This window comes from Cuculus canorus, chromosome 2 (genome assembly GCF_017976375.1).
Source record: "Cuculus canorus isolate bCucCan1 chromosome 2, bCucCan1.pri, whole genome shotgun sequence".
Taxonomy (NCBI): domain Eukaryota; kingdom Metazoa; phylum Chordata; class Aves; order Cuculiformes; family Cuculidae; genus Cuculus; species Cuculus canorus.
In genome coordinates this window covers 2,099,123-2,123,158 of record NC_071402.1, presented here as the reverse complement: position 1 = coordinate 2,123,158, position 24,036 = coordinate 2,099,123, and the positions used below count along the sequence as shown (strand labels likewise).

Below are 24,036 nucleotides of genomic sequence, written 5' to 3'. Positions count from 1 at the left end.
GGATTGGAAGCAGCCCTGAGGAGAAGGACTTGAGGTGCTGGGGGAGAAGCTCAACATGAGCTGGCAATGTGAGTTCAGAGCCCAGAAGGCCAACCCTGTCCTGGGCTGCATCCAAAGCAGCGTGGCCAGCAGAGTGAGGGAGGGGATTCTGCTCTTCTGCTTTGGTGGGACCTCCCCTGGAGTCCTGTGTCCAGTTCTGGAATCCTCCACACAGGAAGGACATGGAGCTGTTGGAGTGAATCCAGAGGAGGTCATGGAGATGATCCAAGGGCTGGAGGCCCCTTGCTCTGAGCACAGGCTGAGAGAGCTGGGGTTGCTCAGCCTGGAGAAAGGTCTGGGGAGACCTTAGAGCGGCTTCCAGTACCTGAAGGGGCTCCAGGAAAGCTGGGGAGGGGCTCTTGATCAGGGAGTGCAAGGATAGGCTGAGGGGGAATGGTTTTCAGCTGAAAGAAGGAAGATTGAAATGAGATCTTAGGAAGAACTTCTGCTCTGTGAGGGTGGGAGGGTCCCTGGCACAGGTTGCCCAGAGAAGTTGTGGATGCCCCATCCCTGGAAGTGTTGAAGGCCAGGTTGGATGAGGCTTGGAGCACCCTGATCCAGTGGGAGGTGTCCCTTCCCATTACAGGGGCTTAGAACTGGGTGATCTTGAAAATCCCTTCAGCCCAAACCATTCCATGATTCTATGAACATGTCCCAGAGAAGATTCAATCTGTGCAGGTCTTTTCCCATTCCATGCTACAACTCTTTTAACCCTGTTTTGATAAAGCCTTCAAACTGTCATTGCCTGGGCAGAAGACCTTCCCTCAAGAGTGTTCAAAAGGGGATTTCACTGGAATTTGGGTCATAGGATGCCACAAAATGGGGCTGTGAGGCACCTTCTGGGGCCACCCCAGGTGCTCTCCTGGGTCAGCATTTGGTTCATCATTCCAACTTCATTCAGTTATGAACCACAAAGAAAAGTGAAGGATGTAAAATTAAACATTCAAGTTGAAGGCAACAAGTGTTTTGAAGGACCAGAGCAGCCACGTGGTGTGGCTGGAGCAGGTGAAGACCTTTATTTTGATTATTGCTTAGGATGAAGTTAATTGTGAGGATTAGTGGCTCCTCTATGGACATTGGGTTAAAGAGTGCTGGTGTCAACCTGGAGCAAGTATTGACCTGGACCAGCCTCCATGCCCCAGGGAATGCATACGAAGTGGAAAGAGATGAAGAATGGCCACAGAGTCAAAGCTGAGGATAAGAAAGATGAAGTGCATCTGCCATGGGTGTCCCACAGAACATGGGTTGGGCCACAGGTTGGCCCTTCCCATGGTAGGACCTTCTTATGCACTCCAGGCTTGGTCTCTGGTGCCACTGAGGAGCTTCAGCATGGGCTGCCACCACAGAAGGTGTAAGGCTGGTACAGCCACCACGAGATAGCACTACCACAGCAGAAGGCACAGGGCTGGCAGAGCCACCAATGTGGCCAGAGTCACCACAGCAGAAGGCACAGAGCTGGCAGGGACACCAAAGGACAGTGCTGCCAAAGCAGATGGTACAGAGCCACCAAGGGACAGTGCTGCCACCAGAGAAGACACAAGGATGGCAGGGCTATGAAGATGGACAGTGGTGCCATAGCAGAAATTGCAGTGCTGGCAGGGCCACTAAGCATGGCATGGAAGGACTTCCACGATGAAGGGACGTCCCAGCTCTGTCCACCCCATCCCTCCGTGCGCATCTTTGCTCCTGGGACCCCAGCGAGCCCTTCTAGTTCCTGCAGGCTCCTCAGCACAGCACCATGCAGCAGCAACTTCATTAGCACTATTAATGCCAAATTAATGACCTGGTCTTCAGAAGAGCATGGAGGAGGAGAAGACCTCACTAGGTTGCTGCCTGCAGCTCGGCAAGCAGGCAGTGTAGCTTCTCTGTCACAGCCACCTGCAATGGGAATGAGAAGAGATGGTGAGCATGGGGGCTGTAAGTCCATGCCCATCATCAACCCACCACTGCAGCTCCACGGTGGGCTTTGTCCTGGCTGTGTGCCGACCACGTCTGGAAAGTGGTGGACATACCGGGTAGGGCTGTGGCTCATAGAGCCGGCGGTGAGTGTGGTGGAGCTGGCTGAGGGACACTTGCGCATGGTTCCTCACCTCCAACAGGCTTGGCAGTGGCTCACATATCTGCAAGATGGAGATGCGTGACCATGTCCATGTGGAATGATGCCTCAATCCCCAATGAGCCAGCTCCACACTGGACTTCGGTGTCACCACTGGAGTAGGGAACATTGTGGATGCAAGGAAACCCAGGTTTAACCCCTTGATCCTGACAAGACACCACCACCACCCTGGCTTGGTCCTTCACCCAGTGTGGAAGGGGACATCCCAGCACCAGAAGGCAGAGCTGCTCCAACCTGGCCATCTCTGAAATACGTTTGATGGAGACGCTCTATGGTGGTAGGCATGACCGTGCTGGCCTCACCAAGCTGCCCCAGGACATGGACCACCAGCTCCTGCCCTACACTGGGTGAGGGCTCTTCCTCCAAGGCCATGAGGTCCATGAAGGGGTGACCTGCAGAGATGCCAGGTTAGGGGCCAGCAGCTGCTGGGACAGGGTTATGGAGCAGGAATGGGGTATGGAGGTGAAGCAGGCAGCACGGTGGCAAGGGTGTCCACACTCACCATCAGCGTCATGGAGTCGATAGATTGTCTTAGTCCCTGGGATGGTCATCTTCTCCTCATCTTCTGTGAGCTTCAGGCATGGAGAGCCATTGACCTCCACCAGCTGTAGGAGAAGGTGGTTAGGAAGATGGAAGCCTAGGTGGTGGGACACTAGGAGAGGTTGTCCAGAGAAGTGGTGGCTACCCCATCCCTGGAGGTCTTCAAGGCCAGGTTGGATGGGGCTTTGAGCAACCTGATCCAGTGGGAGATGTCCCTGGTCATTGAGTGTGGGCTGGGCTGGATGACCCATGAAGACCCATCCAACCCAAATCATTCCATGGTTTGATGTTGTCGTCTCTTAGGGCTGGATTCCCCTTTGAGTTTGGCCCCATCCACATGAAGCCTTAGAGAAGCTGAAGAACTGCCACCCCAGAGGTCAAGCAGGGAGAGAGCCACCACCCCTACCTTGTAAACGCATCCCAGCGATGGCTGCAGGGGACATGTCACCAGGTTTGTCCCAACACCGATCACATCAATCTCACTCCCCTGGTGCAGCAGAGAAGACAGTGGCCATCAACAGCCCAGTCCTGGTTTTGACACCCAGCACTGGAGCCATGGAGAGGGTCAGATGACACTCTGCCCAAAGCTGCCTGGTGTCCATGTGTCCCACCCAGAAGCCATTTTTCCCAGCCTAGAAACCCTTCTCTTCTCACCAAGGGTGAAAGACTCAGGTGTCTCCTGTCCACCCCACCCACTCCAAACCTCAGCAGCACCAACAAAAGTCAAGGTGACAGCCCAGCCCTGATGGCAACCACCTCACCTCCCGGCTGAACTCCTCCAGACTCTGCTCACTGATGTCGTTGCTGACAGCAATTGGGATCTTCTCAAACCATGGCACTTGGAAGCTGGAGAATGACAGAGGAGCAAACAAGGGAGGGGATGAGGAGTTGAGGGCACCCATGGCTCCACTCATGGCAGCACCTTGCACAAGGAGGTCTCCCGCGCTGGTGTGGAAGCTGAAGATGGGGAGCAATCAACTTTGGTGGAGAACTCACTGAGCTCCGCAGGCTCGGAGAACTTTGCGGACCTCCTTGGACTGCTGGGCCAGGTCCCCACTGTCCAGGCGCACCCCAATGGCCTTGTAGCCCAGTTGGTGAAGGGCCAATGCCACGGCGCAGAAGTTTGGCAGACCACTCCTGGGATGGGTGAGATAAGGGTTAACATCCATTGCCTGGTGGGACAGGAACCCAGGGCAGAACCAGCAGGAGCACTGCCAGGTGGAAACATCCGAGCTTCCTGGAGGCAATGGTCAACAGCAGCTGAACATGAGCCAGCAGTGGCCCAGGTGACCAAGAAGGCCAACAGCATCCTGGCTTGGATCAGCCATGGTGTGGCCAGCAGGACCAGGGGAGTGATTGTGCCCCTGGGCTTGGTGCTGGTGAGGCCACACCTTAAATCCTGTGTACAGTTTTGGGCCCCTCCAAGAAGGACATTGAGGGACTGGAGTGTGTCCAGAGAAGGGGAACGGAGCTGGGAAGGGGCTGGAGAACAAGGCTTAGGTGGAGAAGCTCAGGGTTGTTTAGCCTGGAGAAAAGGAGGCTGAGGGGAGACCTTATCACTATCTACAACTCCTTGGAAGGAGGTTGTGGTGAGGTGGGTGCTGGTCTCTTCTCCCAAGGAACCAGCAATGGGCCAAGAGGGAATGACCTGAAGTTGCACCAGGGCAGGTTCAGATTAGACATCAAGAAACATCACTTCAATGAAAGGGTTGTCAATCATTGGAAGAAGCTGCACAGGGAGGTGGTGAAATCCGCATCCCTGGAGGTGTTCAAAAAAGGTGGAAATGTGGCACTAAGGGACATGGTTTGGTCACCACGAGGGTGTTGGGCTAATGGTTGGACTGGATGAGCTTAGAGGTCTTTTCCAGCTTTAAGGATTCCATGATTGGAGGCCAGCAGGCAAGGAGGGACGCGTCCATTCCAAAGCCACCTTGAGGGGACCCAACATCCTCACCTCTTGACACAGTATGTGTCCAGCAGCCCCTGGAAGTCCTTTGGAAAGGTGATGGCATAGGACACAAAGGCAGCCAGCTCGCCTCGCTTGGCCTTCTTGGTGGGTGTCTGGAGCAGCTCACACACCCGCCCCAACCATGACTCAGCCAGAGCTGGGAGATCCACCGGCTGTCCTCCTGCCAGCGGTGGCAGCTCCTGCACAGGGAACGTGGACATTCCTCATCCTGTGGCCTCCTCCACGGCACCAAGAACATGACCATGGGAAGAGCATCCCTTTCTCTCCCCATGGTGATGCTCACCCGGGGTTCCACCTCCTCCAGCGAGGTGAAGGACATGATGAAGGAATGGGCGATGGTGCCACGCACCGGAATGCCGAAGAGCTTCCCAGCCAAGATGTTGCTGGTGAAGTCAAAGCCTACAAGGTGGGACAAGAGCAGGGGATACAGGTGATGGCACAGCCAAAAAGCCATGGGACACCATGGGGCAGCACTCACCCCCGATGTAGGAGTACTTCGATGCTGAGAGGGCACCATCCGGTCCCTGAGCACGACGGAGCCCCATCTCCATCAGCTTCATGTCTGGGCCAGCAAGGAGGCGGAAACGAGCAGCATTGGTAGCCACCAGGCTGGAGAAGAAGGGATGGGTCACACCAAGCCAGGTTTGGTGTCACCTCACAGCCAAGAGTGGGGAGATTCTATCTCTGCTCCAACGCATAGGGATGTGGTAGGAACCACAGTGGAGACAGGGAGATAGACATAGTCTCCAAAGGCTGGACGACGAAGGGATGGATCACACCAAGCCAGGCTTGGTGCCACCACATGGCCAACGGTGAAGACACTCCATCTCAACTCCAATGTGCAGGGATGTGGCAGGAACCACAGTGGGGTCAGCACAGTGGAGACAGACGTGGTCTCCACTGGCTGGAAGACAAAGGGATGGGTCACACCAAGCCATGCTGAGCATGGGGCCACCACACAGCTAAGGGTAAGGAGATCAATCTCCATCAGCTGCATGTCTGGGCCAGCAAAGAGGCAGAAATGAGCAGCATTGGTGGCCACCAGGCTGGAGGACAAAGGGATGGGTCATACCAAGCCAGGCTTGGTCCTACCACGCGGCCAAGGGTGAGGAGACTCTGTCTCTGCTTCAATGCATAGGGATGTGGTAGGAACCACAGTGGGGACAGACCTGGTCTCCAGCATCTAGAGGACCAAAGCAGGATGAGGCCTTACCTGGCGTAGCTGACCAGGCACAGCAATGTGGTCTCCAGCAGCTGCACCACCAGTAATGGCCCCTTCACCTGCAGGAATGGGACCTGTGGGGACAACCGGGAAGGGACATCCACCTCCTTACTGGGGACATGGACACCAACAGCCCCAAAGTCCCTCAGAAGAGGAAGGTACCAAACGTGTCCCACCCTTGGGAAGACGACTGAACCCTCTGGCATGGCAGACACTGTCACCTCCGAGGTGTCCAAGGTGGCCAGGTAATCAAAGAAGGCATCTTCTGTGGTGGTGGGCATGACGGAGCGAAGGTAGGCAACGTCTGTGGGGATGGAGCTCAGCGAGGGCAGGTGGGACCCTAGAACACTGAACACCACTGTGGCCCTCCAAGAACCTCTGAGGGATGTCCCTGTCCCACCATGTCCATCTGTTCCTCTTTAGCCTTCCCTGGCTCTCCAGGTCCCACTGATGGGTCTCCAGGTCCCTCTGAGGGATGTCTGTGTCCCATCAGGTCCCTCTGCCCCTCTTTAGCCTTTCCTGCCCCGCCAGGCCCCACTGATGGGTCTCCAGGTCCCTCTGAGGGATGTCCCTGTCCCACTGTGTTCTTCTGCCCCTCTTAGATTTCCCTGTCCCTCCAAGTCCTTCTGAGGAGTCTCCAGATCCTTCTGAGCGATGTCCCTGTCCCCTCAAGGTGTTCCACTCCTCTCCTAAGTGTTGACCCAGTCCCCACCAACCCACCAGAACCCCCCTTGTGTCCCTCAGGCCTCCCTGAGGGCTGTCCTTGTCCCTATTAGGGATGTCCCCATCCCCTAGGGCTGTCCCTGCCCCACAGCCCCGAGGGCTGTCCTTGTCCCCATTAGGGCTGTCTCTGTCCCCTTGAGAGATGTCCCTGTCCCCTAGGCTCCCCTTGACAGATGTTCCTGTCCCCCTTAGGGATGTCCCTGTCACCCTGATGGATGCCCTTGTCCCCCAGCCCCCCCTAGGGCTGTCCCTGCCCCCCAGAGGAACGTCCCTGTCCTCCATAAGCGCTGCCTTCTGTTCCCTTGTGAGGGATGTCCTTGTTCCCCCAATGTCCCCCTGAGGGCTGTCCCTGTCCCCAAGCTCAGAAGGAGAGCCATCCCTGTCCCCGATAAGGGCTGCGCTCTGTGACTTTGTAAGGAATGTCCCTGTCCCTCATAAGATCTACACTCTGTCCCCTTGTGAGGGATGTCCCCGTTCCCCCCAGATCCCCCCGAGGGCTGTCCCTGTCCCCAAGCTCACACTGAGAGCCATCCCTGTCCCCCAGCCCCCCCCTTAGTTATGCCCCTAGAGCTGCCCTCTGTCCCCCTGTGAGGGTCGTCCCATTCCCCCCCAGTCCCCCTGACGGCTGTCCTTGTCCCCAAGCTCACACTGAGAGCCATCCCTGTCCCCAAGCCCCCCCTTAGTGATGTCCCTAGAGCTGTCCTTGTCCCCCTTGTCGTCCCCCCATCCCCACGCACCGGTGGCGGAGAAGCGGAAGGCACGGAGGCTGCGCAGCCCCTCGGCCACCCCAGCCACCAATGCGAAGCCCCCCTGGAAGGGCGCACGGCGGAAGAAGAGCTCAGCGGCAGCGGGGATGTGGTGGCGGCCGGCACGCCAGTGCCCGTAGGCCATGGTCAACTGGTAGAGGTCGGCCAGAGGCGCCATGGGCCAGCGCAGGGCAGCCTGGGAGAGGGAGGAGGGGCGGGAGATGGGAACGGGGATGGGGGGACATGGGGGCAGCAGGAACCAGGGATGGTGGGACATAGGGAATGGGGAATAATGGGACATGGGGGACACAGGGAAACAGAGATGGCGGGACACAAGGATGGTGGGACACAGGGAACACCAGGAACTGGAAATGGTGGGTCATGGGGAAGACCAGGAACAGGGGATGAGGGACATGGGGAACACCAGGAACCAGGGATGGGAGACATGGGGGACACCAGGAAACAGGGATGGTGGGACATAAGGAACACGGAACCAGGCATGGCGGGACATAGGACGGGGCGGGGTGGGGGGGGTGCCGGCAAGTGAACCAGGGATGCTGGGACTCAAGGGACACAGGGATGGCAGCACAGAGAGGACACAGAGCACCCGAGATGGGGACACTCAGGGGGACCCCAAGGATGGCAGGACAGAGGGGACACAAGGCACCAGGGATGGTGGCACACGGGGGACGCATGGAAGGCAGTACACAAAGGTGACACAGGGGACACATAGCGGCAGGAATGGCCGCACGCAGGGAGGGTGGCACCCACGGGCCCTGCTCTGCCAGCACCCAGGACACCAGGGACTTGGGTGGTGGTACCTGGGACACCAGGTTGCCAGGACACTGGGCATGTGGGACACCAGGCACATGGGACACCCAGGCAGTTGTGGCACTGGTGGCTGAAAGGGACACGTGGCACAGGGGAGGGGCCACGGACCATAGCAGGAAGGACACACAGAACACCGGGTGTCAGGAATGGCCAAGGGACACAGGGATGGTGACACACAGGGCACCAGGGTGGCAGGACGTGGGAGACACAGGACACTGCATGGCAGCACAGAGGGGACACTGGGCAGTCAGGATGACATCGTATAGGGGACACAGGGGCATGTGGCAACAGGGACAGCAGCACACAGGGATGGTGGCACATGAGGGACACTGGGATGGCAGGACATGGGAGACAGAGGACACCCTGCATGTCAGCACAGAAGGGACACAGGGGATTGGGATGGCAATACACAGGGAACACAGGACACCAGGGATGGTGACACACTGGGGACACAACACTGAGCTCAGCCAGGGAAGCCAGCACCAGAGTCATCATCACCCAGCTGTCATGCGTCACTTCGGCTTCACCCAGTGCCAGCAGCACAACCTCATGGCACTTCCATCTGCTCGGTGGTGGCACGATGAGACGTGTGCCTGGACCTGGGACTCTGGGATTGGACAGCGTGTGCTGCCATTGGAGATGTCACCTCTTCTTTCCATGGGCCACGCTCAGCATGGTCCTGGCTCCTGACAGGCCAAATGAGTGGCTGATGTGGCCACCATGAGCAGCAGGCAGGAATGATGGAGGAAATTCAGCCCAACTCAGCAATCGAGAGCAACCATCCCTGTCCACCACTAAACCACAGCCCTGAGCACCTCATCTCCCTGGCTTTTAAACACCAGGGATGAGGACTCCACCACCTCCCTGTGCAGCCTCTTGCAGAGATTGAGAACCCTTTCGGTGAAGAAATGTTTCCTGATGTACAACCTGAACCTGCCCTCATGCAACTTAATGTCTCTTGCTCTTGTCCCATCACTTGTTCCTTCGGAGAGGAGACCAGTACCCACCTCACCACAACCTCCTTTCAGGCAGTGATGAGGTCTCCCTTCAGCCCCCCCTTCTCTACGCTAAACAGCCCCAAGTCCCTCAGCTGCTCCCCACAACCCTTGTTCTCCAGACCCGCCCCCAGCTCCGTTCCCCTTCTCCAGATGCACTCCAGGACCTCAATGTCCTCCTTCGAGTGAGGGGCCCAAAACCAAACCCAGGATTCGAGGTGCAGCCTCACCACTGCCGAGTCCAGGGTCACAATCACTGCCCTGCTCTTGCTGGTCACACCAAGGCAGATACAAGCCAAGACGCCATTGGCCTTCTTGGCCACCTGGGCCACTGCTGGCTCATGCTGTCAACCAACACCCCCAGGTCCCACTCCTCTAGGCAGCTTTCCAGCCACTCTTCCCCAAGCCTGGAGCTGCATGGGGTTGTTGTGACTCAAGTGCAGGACACAACACTTGGCCTTGTTTAACCTCATCCCGTTGGTCGCAGCTCATGGTGGTTCATCCTGGTTTGGTTTCTTTTCGAATTCCACCTTGGGAAAGGTGATCATAAACACTCTGAGTGAGCACAAACACCCTGGGCATTGGAACAGATGCCACTCACACCATCATTCCAGCTTGGAAACAGAGGTCACCCCTAGCTTAAGGCCTTCCTTCAACAATGGGACATCCCCCAAGTCTTGCAGAGAAGACCATGATCCCATCTGCACTCCCAATCTTGCTCTTTATTAGTTACAGTTTCCGAAGGGATACAGTTTGGCTTCTAAATCTTGTTGAAAGCAGCAATGTCAACACTTTGCACCTGTGAAGGAACAAAAACAAATGAACCAGAGGTCACTAAGGTGGTTTCAGACACTCACAATGATCTTCACAGATCAAACATGACCCAGGTCGCTCAGGATAATGCTAAGAGGACCTTTAAGAACTGTTTTTTAAGTAACATCTCAACCAGACACTGGCCTGTGCCAGCCTTTAGACATTCCAGCCTATGAAGAACCCATATTATGAGTTTCTACCAACGTGAAGATCAAAGTTTCTGACTTAATGAGTTTCTTAGCATGAGTTTCTACCAATGTGAAGATCAAAGTTCCTGATTTACTCTAAATAGAAGCAAAACAGCAGACAAAAAGGTCAATAAAACCAGTAATCAGAACTGCCGATCTCCCAGCAGCGAGACAGGAGTAGCGCTAAGCCTTGCAAACCACTTGGCTGGGCATCCAGGGAAGAAGGAAGGATGGGGATGGAGATGTTGTCTCTACCACAGTTAATGCGTGTCCATCCAGGGTAGGTGTAAAAGCAGGGGTTCCCCACAGGAACAGTTGGTGGGGACTGGATCTTGGAATAGTTTTGGTTGGAAAAGACCTTTAAGCTTATCCAGTTCCAACCTCCTGCCATGGGGAGGGACAACTCCCACTGGATCAGGCTGCTCAAAACACCATCCAATCTGCCCTTGAACACCTTCAGGGATGGGGCAGCCACAGCTTCCCTGGGGGAAGATCATCCAGTTCCAACTCCCTCCAGAGGCAGGGACACCTTCCACTAAAACCTGACCATAAAGTGACCCAGCAGGTCAGGCACCACCCAGCACAGCTCACTGAAGAACTTACATAGTCTTCAAACTTGGTGATCTCCTCCTCCAGGATGTCTGTCCCAACTTTGTCATCCTCAACCACACACTGTATTTGGAGCTTCTTGATGCCATAGCCTACTGGGACAAGTTTGGAGGCTCCCCACACCAGTCCGTCCATGTGGATGGACCGGACACACTCCTCCATCTTCGCCATGTCAGTCTCATCATCCCACTGCAAAGGCATAATGTATGAATGTTACTACTGTCTTACGAGAGACCACCATTAGGCCCAAGAGGTGTCCAGTGACATCAAATTCAACACTGCTCCTCTCAGAACCTTTCAGGTAAAGCAAGTTGCCCTTTCTTGTCTACCAGAAGCAGTTGATGGGCTCAACCAAACCAAGTAGGACTTCGCAGCAATGCTCCATGGGACTTTGTTTTCATTCTACCTACAGGTGCTGAAGATCATGGCATAGTTTGGGTTCGAAAGGATCTCAAAGCCCATCCAGTTCCAATCCCCCTGCCATGGCCAGGGACACCTCCCACTGGATCAGGTTGCTCAGAGCCCCATCCAACCTGGCCCTGAACACCTCCAGGGATGGGGCAGCCACAGCTTCCCTGGACAACCTGGGCCAAGGTCTCACACCTTCATGGTGAAGAATGTCTTCCTGAGATCTCATCCAAATCTCCCCTTTTTCAGCTTAAAACCACTGCCCCCCCATCCCATCACTCCAGGCCCTTGGAAAAAGTCCTTCCCCAGCTTTCCTGAAGCCCCTTGCAGTACTGGAAGCTGCTCTAAGGTCTCCTTAGAGCCTTCTCTTCTCCAGGCAGAACAACCCTAACTCTCTTAGCCTGTCCTTATAGCAGAGGTGCTTCAACCCTTGGATCATCTCCATGGCCTCCTCTCGACCTGTTCCAAGAGCTCCATGTCATTCCTAGGACAAAACAGCTGGTCCTGGTGAGGGGAACCTCAGAGGAACACCCTGCACTTGTCACGGTGCAAGGAGCAGGGCAGCAGCACAAAGGCTGCAGATCCCACCTCGCTCTGACCTCTCGTTTGGGCAGCTGGAGGTCCTATCATCACCAGCCTGCTCGGATGCACCAAGAGAGCTGATTTACATCCCTCAATACAACAAGACACAGCTCCCAGCTCCCATCACTTTGGTTACTCACTGGTTTCACATCCAACAGGATAGAGGACTTAGCAATAAGACCCGGTTTCTTGGCCTTCTTCTCCGCATATTGACGCAGTCTCTCTTCCCGGACCTTGGCTGCCTCTTGGTCTTCCTCTTCATCATCACTACCAAAGAGGTCAATGTCATCATCATCATCTTCCTCTGCAGCAGCTGGCTCAACTTTCTTTGCCGGTGAAGCAGAAGGAAGCTCCACTTTCTTGGAGGGAACACTGAATGGTTCCACTTTCTTCATTGAGGCGACATGTGTTCACATAGGTATTAAGGAAAAAGGGAAGAAGATTAACCTGAAGGTGGATTGAGAACTGGGAGAAGCTGAGGAACGGAGCCTACAGTGCTCACAACAGTGAACATGGCCCACATCATGCAATTTGTCTGTAGAACTGGCCATCAAAATCGGACATTTAGGATGAATCATAAAGGTTAGAAAAGACCTCTAAGCTCATCCAGTCCAACCATCAGCCCAACACCACCCTGCCTACTAAACCATGTTCAAAAGTGCCATGTCTACATACTTTGTGAACCCCTCCAGGGATGGAGACTCCAACACTGTCCTGGGCAGCCTCTTTCAGTCCTTCACTGCTCTTTCAGTGAAGAAATGTTTCCTAACATCCAATCCAAACCTGCCCTGGTGCAACTTGAGGCCATTTCCTCTGGTTCTATCACTTGTTAATTGGAGGAAGAGAACAACACCCACCTTGCTACAACCTCCTCTCTGGGAGCTGCAGACAGCAATGAGGTCTCTCTTCCTGTTCTCCAGGCCAAGCAGCCACTTGGGGCTATGTGGATCCCTCAGCCACTCCCCATAACTCCTGTGCTCCACACCCTTTCTCCAGCTCCGTTACCCTTCTTGGATGCACTCCAGCCCCTCTATGTCATTCTTCTAGTGAGGAACCCAAAACTGAACCCAGGACTGGCGGTGTGACCTCAACAACACTGTGTACAGGGGAACAATTGCTTCTCTGGTCCTGCTGGGCACAACACGGCTGATCCAAGCCAAGATGCTGTTGGCCACCTGGGCCACTGTTGGCTCATGTTCAGCTGCTGTCAACCTACAGCCCCAGGTCAAGAGGTACTCAAAAGCGCCATCCAACCCAGCCTTGAACACTTCCAGGGATGGGGCATCTACAGCATCCCTGGGCAACCTGTGCCAGGGCCTCCCCACCCTCATCATGAAGAATTTCTTCCTAATGTCTCATCTAAATCCTTCCCCTTTCCAATTTATAGACATTCCCCCTTGTTCTATCACTCTGTGCCCTTGGAAAAAGTCCCTCCCCAGCTTTCCTGGAGCCCCTTCAGGTACTGGAAGCTGCTCTAAGGTCTCCTTAGAACCTTCTCTTCTCCAGGCTGAACAAGTCCAACTCTCTCAGCCTGTGTTTATAGGGGAGGTCCTCCAGCCCTCGGATCATCTTTGTAGCCTCCCCTAGACCTGTTCCAACAGTTCCATATCTGTCTTATCTTGGAGATAACAAGGCAGCTGTCAAAACTGTTGGAAAACCTACAACCAACTCACCCCAATTATGAGCATTTATCCATCTTTGGACAGCCTGGAGACCTTGGATGTTACCTGGCACTTTGTGACAGGAAAGCATTCAAGCCACTTTGCCAAAGCTCACCTGGGTTGGAGGAACTGGCGCAGGCTGGTGGGAGGTAGATGACTTTTCCAGAGCGTTCAGGCGGCTTTCCAACTTGTAAATGGCCTTTTGAAGGTCTGCCACAACTGCAAGAAGGGTGGGGAAGGGAATAGAACCTTATTTTGTAGGCTCTGCAGGAAAACTTTTCTTCTGTTGAATGTTGGCTTTAAAAACCCCATTAGAGGAAAGCCTGCAAAGCTCTGATGGAGACTCTGCCACCTCACCTGACGACACACAAACTTTGGAAGGGATACACTCCCCAGGAGCAGGACCCCATCCAGTTTTGCTTTCCAGAAGATTCTCCTACTTACCACTGCGAAGGTTTTGATTTTCTACCTCCAGGTGAGAAATTCTGGAAAGGAGATCATTTTGGTCACCAGGAGGCCCAGAAGATGACGTGCTTGCACTCTGCAACAAGAAAAACGAGGTGAAACAGAATTGTTCACCTATTCCCCAGCTCAGTGAAGCAAAGCAGAGTCGTTCCTTCAGAGAAGAAGAAAATATGAGAGCTATCTAAGGACAAGGACATGTTGTCTAAGGGGGTAGGAATCTACTGGCTCTACAGGATGAAGCATGGAATGTATCTCAAGGAGTTTCAGCTAGCACCAATGAGGAAAGGATAAAATTCCTTGTGGCCTCAGACCACAAATGGCAACTATACACACACAAGGTTCTGGAAGCATCATGCTAAGCACTCCCAGTGGGACAGTTGGTCTCCTCTACAGCCCAAGTGAGGAACAGAGCACAGAATAACACAGCTGACATCACTGTGGGAGCTGGAAAGAGATCTGGCTTCTAGAATCATGGAATGGGCTGGGTTGGAAGGGACCTCAAAGTCAACCCGGTTCCAATCTCACTGCCATGGGCAGGGACACCTCCAACTGGATCAGGCTGCTCAAGACCCCATTCAGCCTAGCCTTCAACACCTCTAGGGATGGAACAGCCATGACTTCTCTGGGCAACATGGGCCAGGGCCTCACCACCCTCACAGGAAAGAAGTTCTTCCTAAAAATCTCATGTCAATCTCCTCTCTTTTGGCTTAAAACTGTTCCTCCCTGTCCTGTCCCTTCACTCCTTGATCAAGTGCCTCTCCTCATCTTTTCTGGAGCCTCTTCTGGTACCGGAAGCTGCTCTAAGGTCTCCTTTGAGCCTTCTCTTCTCCAGGCTGAACAACCCCAACTCTCTCAGCCTGTGTTCATACGGGAGGTCCTCCAACCCTCAAATCATGCACTCCCACCTTCTCCAGTCCAACCCTTACCCTCAAAACAATGTAACCCTACTTCAACACATCCTGAGGGATCAATTAAACCCATCCAGATTCCAAAGGATCTGTTCTGACAGCAAAAATCCAACTTTCATTATTTTTGAGGAGGTCTTCATCTATCAATTTGTCAAAGTGGAAGAAAATGAAAGGTGTGCATGCTTTTGGTGTCATTTATAACTGAGTACAACGATAGAGAAGATGATTTCTTCTCTTTGAAGTGCACCCTCCATGGAATCACAGTAAGGTTCTCAGTTGCAACTGAGCTTCTGAGATCTCTGAAGTCAGTTAAGATGGAGAGAGGGAAATCAAAGGGGTTGAGATGAGGAACACATGGCACACAGAAAGCACACTTGGGAGATACCTGGCCCTGGTAGACACACGGGAGGAGGAAGGTCAGCGACTTCCCTCCACCCAGAAAGTGGAAATGGTCAGACACCAAAAGCACCATAAAAGCCATCTCCAATGCTGCATTTGTGGTCTCCAGAACACAAGCACAGATCCACAGTCCCCAAACATCAAGTTTGGAGACCCAAATGCAAGAAGATCCTATTTTACAGGGCGAGCTATGACCTCACACCGAAGGACAAGCGTTTCTCATCTTAAGGAAGAAGAATTTGGTCCATGCTCCACGGCAGGACTGTCCTTGCCCTACACCATCCTCTCATGTCACACCACCAGCTCCATCCATGCGCAGGTGACTTACAGTTGAGCGGCCCGACTGCTTCTTCTGACGGGCAGAAGGAGCTTCTTTACTACGAGGACCTGTCTTCTGCTGCAAAGGGCAAGAGGTTTGGGGGATGCTTGGTTCAACAGAGAAGATAGGAAAGGATTTCACTCATGCTGGAAGAATTCAAGCGCAAGAAGCAGAACCACATGCGGGATAAATCTTCAAGCAACACACTAACCACACACCAGACAAAGCCTGCATAGAAACGCGTCTCTGTGAGCTTTGTCACTTTGTGGAACACAACATCACACAATCCAATACCAACAGATGCCAAAGTACATGCAAGGCTCTTGGTAAGTACCAAATTACTACAAATTCATCTCTCCTGGAGAGGAGCAAAGCAACACAACACCTTTCTGCAGCAAGAACTTGATCTGACCTTCCATGTGCCATCAAAGAATACAGACCGCTAGCCATGGTGGGCTCATCACACCTTGTACACTAAGGACAACTCAGGTGGACTCATTGCCCAACCTCTTCCTGCCCTACCTACACCATCAGGGCCAAGGTCTAAGTTAAACCAGTGAAAAGTGGTCCTAGCAATGGTCACATCTGACCCCATGCCCTGAAAAAGCACTTCTGACTCATAGCTGAACACAGGAGCTCTGTCACCTGCAAAGACACACAGCTGAGGTTTCTTCCCCAAAAGTAGCTTCTGGATTCAACGAAGTAGCAAGAGCCACAGGTATCTGGCTGTTTCAAATCTGGAATGGTTTGGGTTGAAAGGGACCTCTAAGCCCATTCAGTTCCAAGCCCCTTCCATGGGCAGGGACACCTCCCTCTGGATCAGGTTGCTCAAAGCCTCATCCAACTTGGCCCTCAACACCTCCAGAGATGGGGCAGCAAGGCCTTTGAATCATAGAATGGCGGAATTACTGAAGTTGTTAAAGACCTCCAAGATCAAGTCCAACCATCAGTTCAACACCACCATGCTGACGAAACCATATTCTGAAGAACATCTACATGTTTCTTGAGCACCTCCAAGGACAGGGACTCCACCACTGCCCTGGGCAGCCTCTGCCAGTGCTTCACCACTCTTTCAGTAAAGAAACTATTCCTAATGTCCAAACTAAACCTCCCCTGGTGCAGCTTGAGGCCATTTCCTCTAGTCCTATCACTTGTTCCTTCAGAGAAGAGACCAAATTCTGCCTCATTACACGGAGCTGCAGAGAGCGATGAGGTCTCCCCTCAGCCTCTTGTTCTCCATACTAAACAGTCCCAGGTCCCTCAGCCGCTCCACAGAACTCCTGGGTTCCAGCCCCTTCCTCAGCTCCATTCTTTTTCTCTGGACACGCTCCAGCCCCTCAATGTCTTTTTTGGGGTGAGGAGCCCAAACCTGAACCCAGGATTTGAGGTGTGGCCTCATCAGTGCTGGGGCCAGGGGCACAATCCTTTCCCTGCTGAGGGTGCCTTCAATCCCTTCATCCAATTTGAACGTGCTCAGGAAAATCTTCTCTAAACTTCTGGCTGAAATAGGAAACTGGCATCGGAAAACAGAATCCAAGCATTTTCCTTCTTGAGATGTTTTGGTTTGATTTCAATATCACTAAGATGTCCCAACTTTCCATCGACTCCCTGCATTTAGGGCCACTTAAATCTTCCCAAAGCCAATTTACTCCTTTCCCACTATCCTTTCACCCTGCTCTTTCTTCCCTGCATCCACTTCCAAATTTCCAGTGCAATACTGAGTATGTTGGATAGCTCACAGGAGCGGTTGTGGAAGTTGCCTTTGGAGGTGAAACTATCGTGGAGAAAGCAACCAGCCTGACTCCATCATATTCACCCCAAATGTACGGTTCCTTTCTCCTTAAGAAGGAATAAGAAATATTCCCTTGGGAAAGGCTCAATTCCCTGTTAGTGCACTGATCTAGAGAGAAACCGAGGGTGTTAAATACTCTACAAGGGAGCTATGAGGCCAAATCAATTCAGAGAAAGGATGGATACCCTTGGATGGAAGATTCGTGCAGGCGCGGAGGGAAGAAATCAAGACATGTGGGCTGTATTCCGTGAATTTTCTTCATCCAGTCCACTTATTAATCTCCACTTCCCCTTGAAAAATGGAGTGCTGGCTGTACGTATCGGCACTGAAACACTTCCAGAAAAGATGTTACTCAACTATAGTCCAGACTTTGAACTCTGCGATATCCCCAACAGAAAAAGCATACGGAACTGCTGGAATGGGTCCAAAGGAGATCATGAGGATGATCTGAGAGCTGGAGCCCCTCTGCTATGAGGACAGGCTGAGAGCGTTGGGGTTGTTCAGTCTGGAGAAGACTGGGGAGACCTTACAGCGGCCTTCCAGTACCTGAAGGGTCTCCAGGAAAGCTGGGGAAGGACTTTTTCCAAGGGCATGGAATGACAGGATGAGGGGAAATGGCTTTAAATTGGAAGGGGGGAAGATTTAGGTTAGACATTAGGAAGAAATTCTTTCCTTTGAGGGTGGTGAGGCCCTAACCCCGGTTGTCCAGGGAAATTGTGGCTGCCCCCTCCCTGGACATGCTCAAGGCCAGGTTGGATAGTCTTTGAGCAACCTGAACCAGTGGGAGGTGTCCCTGGCCATGGCAGTGGGGTTGGAACTGGATGGGCTTTAAGGTCCCTTCCACCCTAAACCATTCCATGATTTTCCAGCCTTCGAGCCAGCAGCCAAGCTGAATTCCCTCAAGGCAGCTGATGGAAGACACCATTTTTTTTTCACATACCCTAAACTCAATGTGGAAGAGGAAAGAGAAGGTGCTCAGTGCTCTGCTACCCAGTATGGTTATTTTAACAGTGACTCAGGATGCATTAAATAAGACTTATGGGGTCATTTCATCATGATAAAAAGCAAAGAAAGGCACAGTTGGAGAATTTTAAGCCAAATCCAGTTAGTTTTTATAAAGCATCACAGGCTAGCAAGCAGGTAAGCAGCATGCACTCAACGTTCTTGATGGGATGGAGCTACGGTGGTGGTAGATGGCACTGCCCACCTTAAGTCTTCTCCTCTAACTTAAAAATATGAAGCCACACAAATCTACGAAGTGGTGAGAGCAGAACTGTGTGAGATGCACCCCAGCTAAAAATGGTTGCGGGCAGCCAGCTGGTGAGAGAGCTCGGGTACTCACTCCGGCCAGCGATTTCTGGATATTCTCCCTGGCTCTGGCAATGTCGCGTAGGATCGTGCTGGCTCCGTTCTCCTGCAAACAGCGCAGAAAGAACCAAGATTTGGGTTTTAAAGAAAAAAAAAAAAAAAGAAAACATGGGAAACTGGTTTAAAAAAAAAAGGGGGGTGGCAAGAACAGGGGAAGAGTTCCTTGCTATGATTCAGCAAGGGATTGCAACGTTAGCTACGAGGAGGACTGGTTCTAAATCAAGCAGCATCAGCTGCAAATCCCTGGTCACCTCAGGCCACGTGGCCAGAAAAGCTTTTTAAATGCTGTGTTATGACCTGAAATGGTCTGGACAGCTGCCAGGCAGGCGGAGGACTGGAATCACTGCCACAATCCCAAAAGAGACATCGTTAGGGAGCTCTTTTTCACAGCGTTCCCTGTCATCACATTGAGGCAAGAAGCATCAGCCCTAACCAAAGGCTTCTATCCAGAGAGCTGTCACCCAGGCTACTGCGGCCCAAGTTTTTGCCCTCATCCTGCTGCCTGGATCTGGAAAAATTCCCCTCCTAGGATACAAATTCAGTTTCCATGATCCATTCACTCCTTGCCTTTCCCAGGCTGCAACCCCACAAGCAAGATTTGGGACATGAAACTGGCCACAAGTTCAAAACCTTGGGTCAAACAGACCACAGAAAAGCAATAGCCTGGACACCTCAGGCTGGATAACACTTCCAGGTTGCAGGAAGGTTTTAAGGAGCATGGATTCTTTTATCCTTAGAAGAGAAGTGCCTGATAAACTGCTGCAGATTCTCCCCCAGAGCCTTCACACCACCTCTCAAAGGCAGAAGTCCTTCACTAGAAGGTGTGAAATAATCTGTTTTCCTAAGAACACAGCAGAGCTTTGCTCTTTAACATCTACTTGAACTGCTTACCTATAGCTCCTGACTGTTAGGCAAGTGTCCTACATCCTGGGCCATCACTACAGGCAGAGAAGTAGCCAGAGCATGCCTAGACTTAAGCAAAATGCTTCCCCTTAACCCCTTGCAAGGCAGGCATTTAAAACTTTAAGCAGCTTTCTATGTAACCACCCAAATGCATAAGCAGTTAACAGCTCTTTACACAGCAGGAAGAGGTTACGGTAGCTCTGTACCTAGAAACAGGAATGATTTCAAGCTAATATTTAAACTTGAAGGACTCCCAGGTACGCTGCAGCAGCCCCATGCTTCCCCTCCATCTCACCAGTACTCCAGTCTCCTGCAGGAGCACGCTAAATATTCCAGGGGGTACAGAGAAAGGAATATCATTCCCAGTCTCTTTGGAGCCACAGTGCCGCTCCAGACATCAAATATGTCACAAATACTCAATGCACTCCTCGGCAAGGGAAGTTGAGCTGCTCTCAAACAGTGTTTTCCCTGGCTGAACAGGAACAGGACAATTCTTTGCCCAGCTCAAAATGTGTTTCCATGAGATCACAGTGTTCGTGCCCTGTTGGAGCAGCGTGGAGAGATTAAGCGGAACTGCTGCGAGCTGTAAGTGGTTCACCTGCTCTTACAAGAGCATCTGATCTTCCAGGACACTGGTTGTACTGGAAAAATTGTTCACAGCCCACAAATAGTCTTTCAAAAGGGGTCATAACTGGGAACAGGCTTAGAGAGCTCCAGAAAAAGAGGAAAAAGCAGTGCCCAGAGTGGAAATAACACAGAAATGCACATCAAAGTGGACTGTGTCCATCCTCCTGCTTGTAAAGCTCCAGCATTCTGCTAAAGCTCAGCTGGGAACAAGCATTACCTGCTGGCGTGAAGGGCTGCCAACCGGCCCATTCATCTGCTCATAGTATCTTCTCTCGGCATCATCGTACTTGTATTTATCAAACCAGATCTTCTCGTGCATGAAGTAGTCGACTGCCATTGTTCTGCAGGAAAAAAAAACACCCAAAGTGAGTTCCTAAAAGTATTTAAAAGCTCAGAATGAGCTTGGCAGAGAGGGTTTTCTACCCCACAGAGCTGCGCTCGCAGCTCTCTCCTTGGCCGTTTCCCCGCTGGTGGAAAGCTTTAAGTAAACTGGATCCTATTAAGAAAGCAGGGCAGTCGAATCACCCACCCGTCTGCCCATCCTGACCTGCATTTAGTGACAGGGGACAGGAATAAATCAGCTGATTTGTACCTTCTTTCCCGGAAAAAAGCTTTCAGAGCAGGATTTTCTACACCACAGGAGGCTGATTGTGTGGGAGAATCAAAAAGGGAACAATTTTAAAGATGTCTGGCCACGGCAAAATCAGAATGTGCAGCTCCAAGCAACTCCTGACACACCAGCTCACCAGTTTGAACACATTTCAGCCTCCCTTGAACACCAAAGGTTCATTTTTAACTTGAAGGCAAATAATAGGACCCTTACAACACTATGAGAAGATGTGCCCTTATTTCAAGACAGGGGACAGCGAGAGCCAACATCAGGTTGGAGAGGTGGTGACAGAGCATCACGATGCAACCACACGGTTACCGGGTTCTCCCACACAGAGAGCAATTAACTGCAAACCCCTCCCTTGTCATCTCCAACCCCACAGCTCTCCAGTCAAACATTCCTACGAAAGTCAACAGATGAATCTGGAAAAACAGGCACCCTTCTCATCTGCCCATGAGGAACAGACCAGAGGCCACCACACCACACAGGTCCTCTCCGTGAAAGCCATTTACAGCACTCAGTCCTTCAAGAGATCTTAAGGCTTCCCAATAAACCTTAAGGAACTGAAGGATCATCAGAAATAAGGACCCCATCCAGGACTTAACGAGAAGCCTTTTGAAGTCTGTAAACTGATTTATAACTGCAAATTACGTCTCTGAATTTGAGAACAGTTCGAGGACGCACTCTTCCTGCCCAGCCATGCACACGCGCATTGAACAGGCTGTAATCCAGTCAGCCCCAAAATTAACAGATCCAATGGTCTAAAAAACTCCAAAGGCAACCTTCTCCCTCAGTGGGGCAAACGAAACATGCTCGCGCCAGATCAATGCCCTAAATTGCATTTCCCCACCATCACCAAGCTTTCTTCAAGCTGGATGTGATGTTCAAACGCAGTCAGGTCTTGCAGAGCCCACTGGCAGGGCTTTACCCCTCCAGGGTAAAATGGAGTTCTTCTCTGAAGGACCTTCTGTTTTAATAGAAACACACAACAAAGAACCACCCCTTCATTTCTCAAAGACAAAACACTGTATCCTCTGCAGTGCACCCAAAACACATGGTTACTCCCTCCAACGTCTCACTTCCATGAAAAGTGAAAGCTCAGCTCACTTTTATGAGCCCTGCTTAACCTTTAGCACCACAAAAAAGACACCTTCAGCCTTTCGGATGCCCATCTTCTACACATGCAAACTCTGCTCAATCCTGACCCATGTGTTACCCCAGAATAAACCACTCCTACTTTGTTTCTTGCACAGGAACGGCTGGAGCAGAAGAAGACGGTTGGGAAGGTTTTACTACAGAGGATTCCTGCATCCCTGCACTCTCTCCCACTCTCAACACTTTCTGAGCCTTGGCTGCAAAGTATCGTGACTCAGCTCTGTCGTATGTTGGCTTATTAAGCCACACGGTTTCGCTGTCCTCATGTAGGAAAAAGCTGGTAGGTGGAGGTTGCTCAGCATCACTAGGGAGCAGAGAGTTGGTGGTGATCTCATGTTTGATGCCTGCCTGCTTCTCAACATCATTCTTCGCTGCTTCAGGGCAGCCACGTTGCTGCTCTTTGGCATTGCCAGATGAATGATCATCAAACATGTTCTCATAGAAGCTCTTCTCAGCATCATCATAGAGAGGTTTCTCCAACCACACCTCCGACACAAGAGCCTGCAAGCTCGAAATCTGTGGCTTCCCATTCACTGTCTGCTGTACGGAGCCAGGCAAACTGGTAACGAAGGAAGAAGTAGAAGCAGCAACTATGTCCGGAGCCAAACTTGGTGTAGCAGGAGTAGGCAGGGCTGTGACATAGCCCTCATCTGGCGTTCCTGGCCCAATGCTGCCAGTGTTTGACCACACAGCCGGGATGGTCAGGACATTTGGTGGAAGTAAGGCCATTGATTTTTCGATAAATGCCTCCTCTGCTCTATCAAAGTCAAGCTTGTTGACCCAGACACCCTGAACAACATGGTGACATGCAGACAGGTTCCCATGGGAGCAGGATAGGGCTGCTGAAAGCACCCGTGGCTTTGGAACATCTTGGACAGCTTTGGCCGTGGCCACTAATGGTGACAGCTCAGCAGTTGATGCCACCTCAGATGCTTCCCGGTTCTGACAATCTGCTAATTTTTTCCTGTAGGCGTTCTCAGCATGATCGTAGTACGGTTTGTCAAACCACACATGGTCAGCTGACAAACCAGTCAGAACAGAGTCTAACTTAGAGGCTACACTTTTAGGCTTTGGAGAACGCTTCCGTTTCCTTTGTTTCTTCCCATTCTTGGCTTTCTTCAGGTCTCCCTTGAGTTCACTTTCAACAGAGTCATCGTTGCAGACGCCGTTAACAGCCTCCACCTCCTGGCACTCGTCAGGGGCTGCAGCAGCAAGCATCACTTCTCTTTCATAATGCAGTCTCTCCGCTTCATCATATTTGTGCTTGTCTACCCAGACTTTTTCTACTGGGCAGGGTGGCTTCCTTGTCCTCATCTTCCAAAGAGCGGCAGCATTAAAAGATAAGCACAACAATGTAGTGGCAGCAAAACTAAATCAAGCAAGGGTATGCATCAGATTTCAGCCATTTCTTAAGCAATACGAAAGCATCAAATGCTATTGTGCCATCGTTACTCACGATAAAGAGCATTTAATTTTAGTTTTCCTTTCTTAGGTATTTTAATTTAAAGAAATTAAACCGTCAAACAGTTTAAGTCAAAATAAGCTGCCTCCAAAAATACTTGTGCTGTCTGACAAGTATCCTGCATGGTCAAGTTTAAAAACAAAGGTACTAGGTGATGGCGCTTCGAATTTTAGTTTTGAAGACAACTAGCAGGGAAAAAAACACCCAGTGAGGTTTTATTCAAATCACAGTATCATAGAATGGTTTGGGCTGGAAAGGATTTTAAAGCCCATCCTGTTCCAAAACTCTGCCATCGGCAGCGACACCTCAAACTGGATCAGGTTGCTCAAAGCCTCATCCAACCTGGCCTTCAACATCACCAGGGATGAGGCTTCCATGACTTCTCTGGGCAGCCTGGGCCAGAGCCTCACCACACTCACAGGGAAGAAATTCTTCCTAAGACCTCATCTCAATCTTCTCTCTTTCAGATTAAAACCATTCCTTGTCATCCTATCCCTGCAATCCCTGAGAAAGAGCCCCTCACAGCTTTCCTGGAGCCCTTTTTCATACTGAAAAGCTGCTAGAAGGTGTCCCTGAAGCCTTCTCT

The 24,036-nt window shown here is 51.9% G+C and overlaps 2 protein-coding genes across 12 annotated transcripts in view; both read right to left on the bottom strand.

Annotated features, from left to right (window-relative positions):
* Positions 1 to 1,012: 1,012 nt before the first annotated feature.
* On the bottom strand, positions 1,013 to 7,683 carry NAPRT (nicotinate phosphoribosyltransferase). 7 transcript variants are annotated; one of them, XM_054060464.1, is made up of 13 exons: positions 7,347 to 7,597; positions 6,063 to 6,226; positions 5,878 to 5,960; positions 5,143 to 5,273; positions 4,948 to 5,063; positions 4,650 to 4,843; positions 3,692 to 3,832; positions 3,457 to 3,541; positions 3,102 to 3,182; positions 2,658 to 2,760; positions 2,390 to 2,547; positions 2,052 to 2,159; positions 1,013 to 1,917 (listed from the first exon to the last, which is right to left on the bottom strand). In XM_054060464.1, exons 1-13 carry the CDS (start codon positions 7,531 to 7,533, stop codon positions 1,861 to 1,863), a joined length of 1,608 nt encoding a protein of 535 aa, XP_053916439.1. In that variant the 5' UTR covers positions 7,534 to 7,597; the 3' UTR covers positions 1,013 to 1,860. The 7 variants fall into 7 exon arrangements, 5 of the variants coding, with proteins under 5 accessions (XP_053916439.1, XP_009564523.2, XP_053916436.1 ...); XM_009566228.2 differs by having other exon boundaries at positions 6,063 to 6,190; positions 7,347 to 7,583; XM_054060461.1 differs by having other exon boundaries at positions 5,878 to 6,226; positions 7,347 to 7,638.
* A 2,139-nt stretch (positions 7,684 to 9,822) lies between these two features.
* Positions 9,823 to 24,036, bottom strand: part of EEF1D (eukaryotic translation elongation factor 1 delta) — a 28,944-nt gene continuing 14,730 nt past the window's right edge. The window contains exons 1-9 of one of the 5 annotated variants that reach the window (XM_054058832.1): positions 22,071 to 23,317; positions 20,441 to 20,564; positions 18,668 to 18,739; positions 15,543 to 15,611; positions 13,887 to 13,983; positions 13,558 to 13,661; positions 11,922 to 12,170; positions 10,786 to 10,980; positions 9,823 to 9,980 (exon numbers count right to left, since the gene is read on the bottom strand). In XM_054058832.1, coding sequence (XP_053914807.1) covers positions 9,942 to 9,980; positions 10,786 to 10,980; positions 11,922 to 12,170; positions 13,558 to 13,661; positions 13,887 to 13,983; positions 15,543 to 15,611; positions 18,668 to 18,739; positions 20,441 to 20,564; positions 22,071 to 23,302 — 2,181 coding nt within the window. In that variant the 5' untranslated portion in view covers positions 23,303 to 23,317 and the 3' untranslated portion in view covers positions 9,823 to 9,941. Of the gene's footprint in view, positions 9,981 to 10,785; positions 10,981 to 11,921; positions 12,171 to 13,557; positions 13,662 to 13,886; positions 13,984 to 15,542; positions 15,612 to 18,667; positions 18,740 to 20,440; positions 20,565 to 22,070; positions 23,318 to 24,036 lie in introns of those variants that run through there. The other 4 variants (XM_054058833.1, XM_054058834.1, XM_054058835.1 and 1 more) reach the window with 4 other exon arrangements.

Bases quoted from the DNA above. Each gene is read 5' to 3' on its own strand.
- NAPRT (XM_054060461.1), bottom strand. From the start codon at position 7,632: ATGTCCCACCATCCCTGGTTCCTGCTGCCCCCATGTCCCCCCATCCCC. The intron at 6,227-7,346 runs GTGCGTGGGGAT...TCAGTGTTCTAG, and splicing joins CTTCCGCTTCTCCGCCACCG to GGTCCCACCTGCCCTCGCTG. The intron at 1,918-2,051 runs GTATGTCCACCA...TTCCCATTGCAG, and splicing joins ATGAGCCACAGCCCTACCCG to GTGGCTGTGACAGAGAAGCT.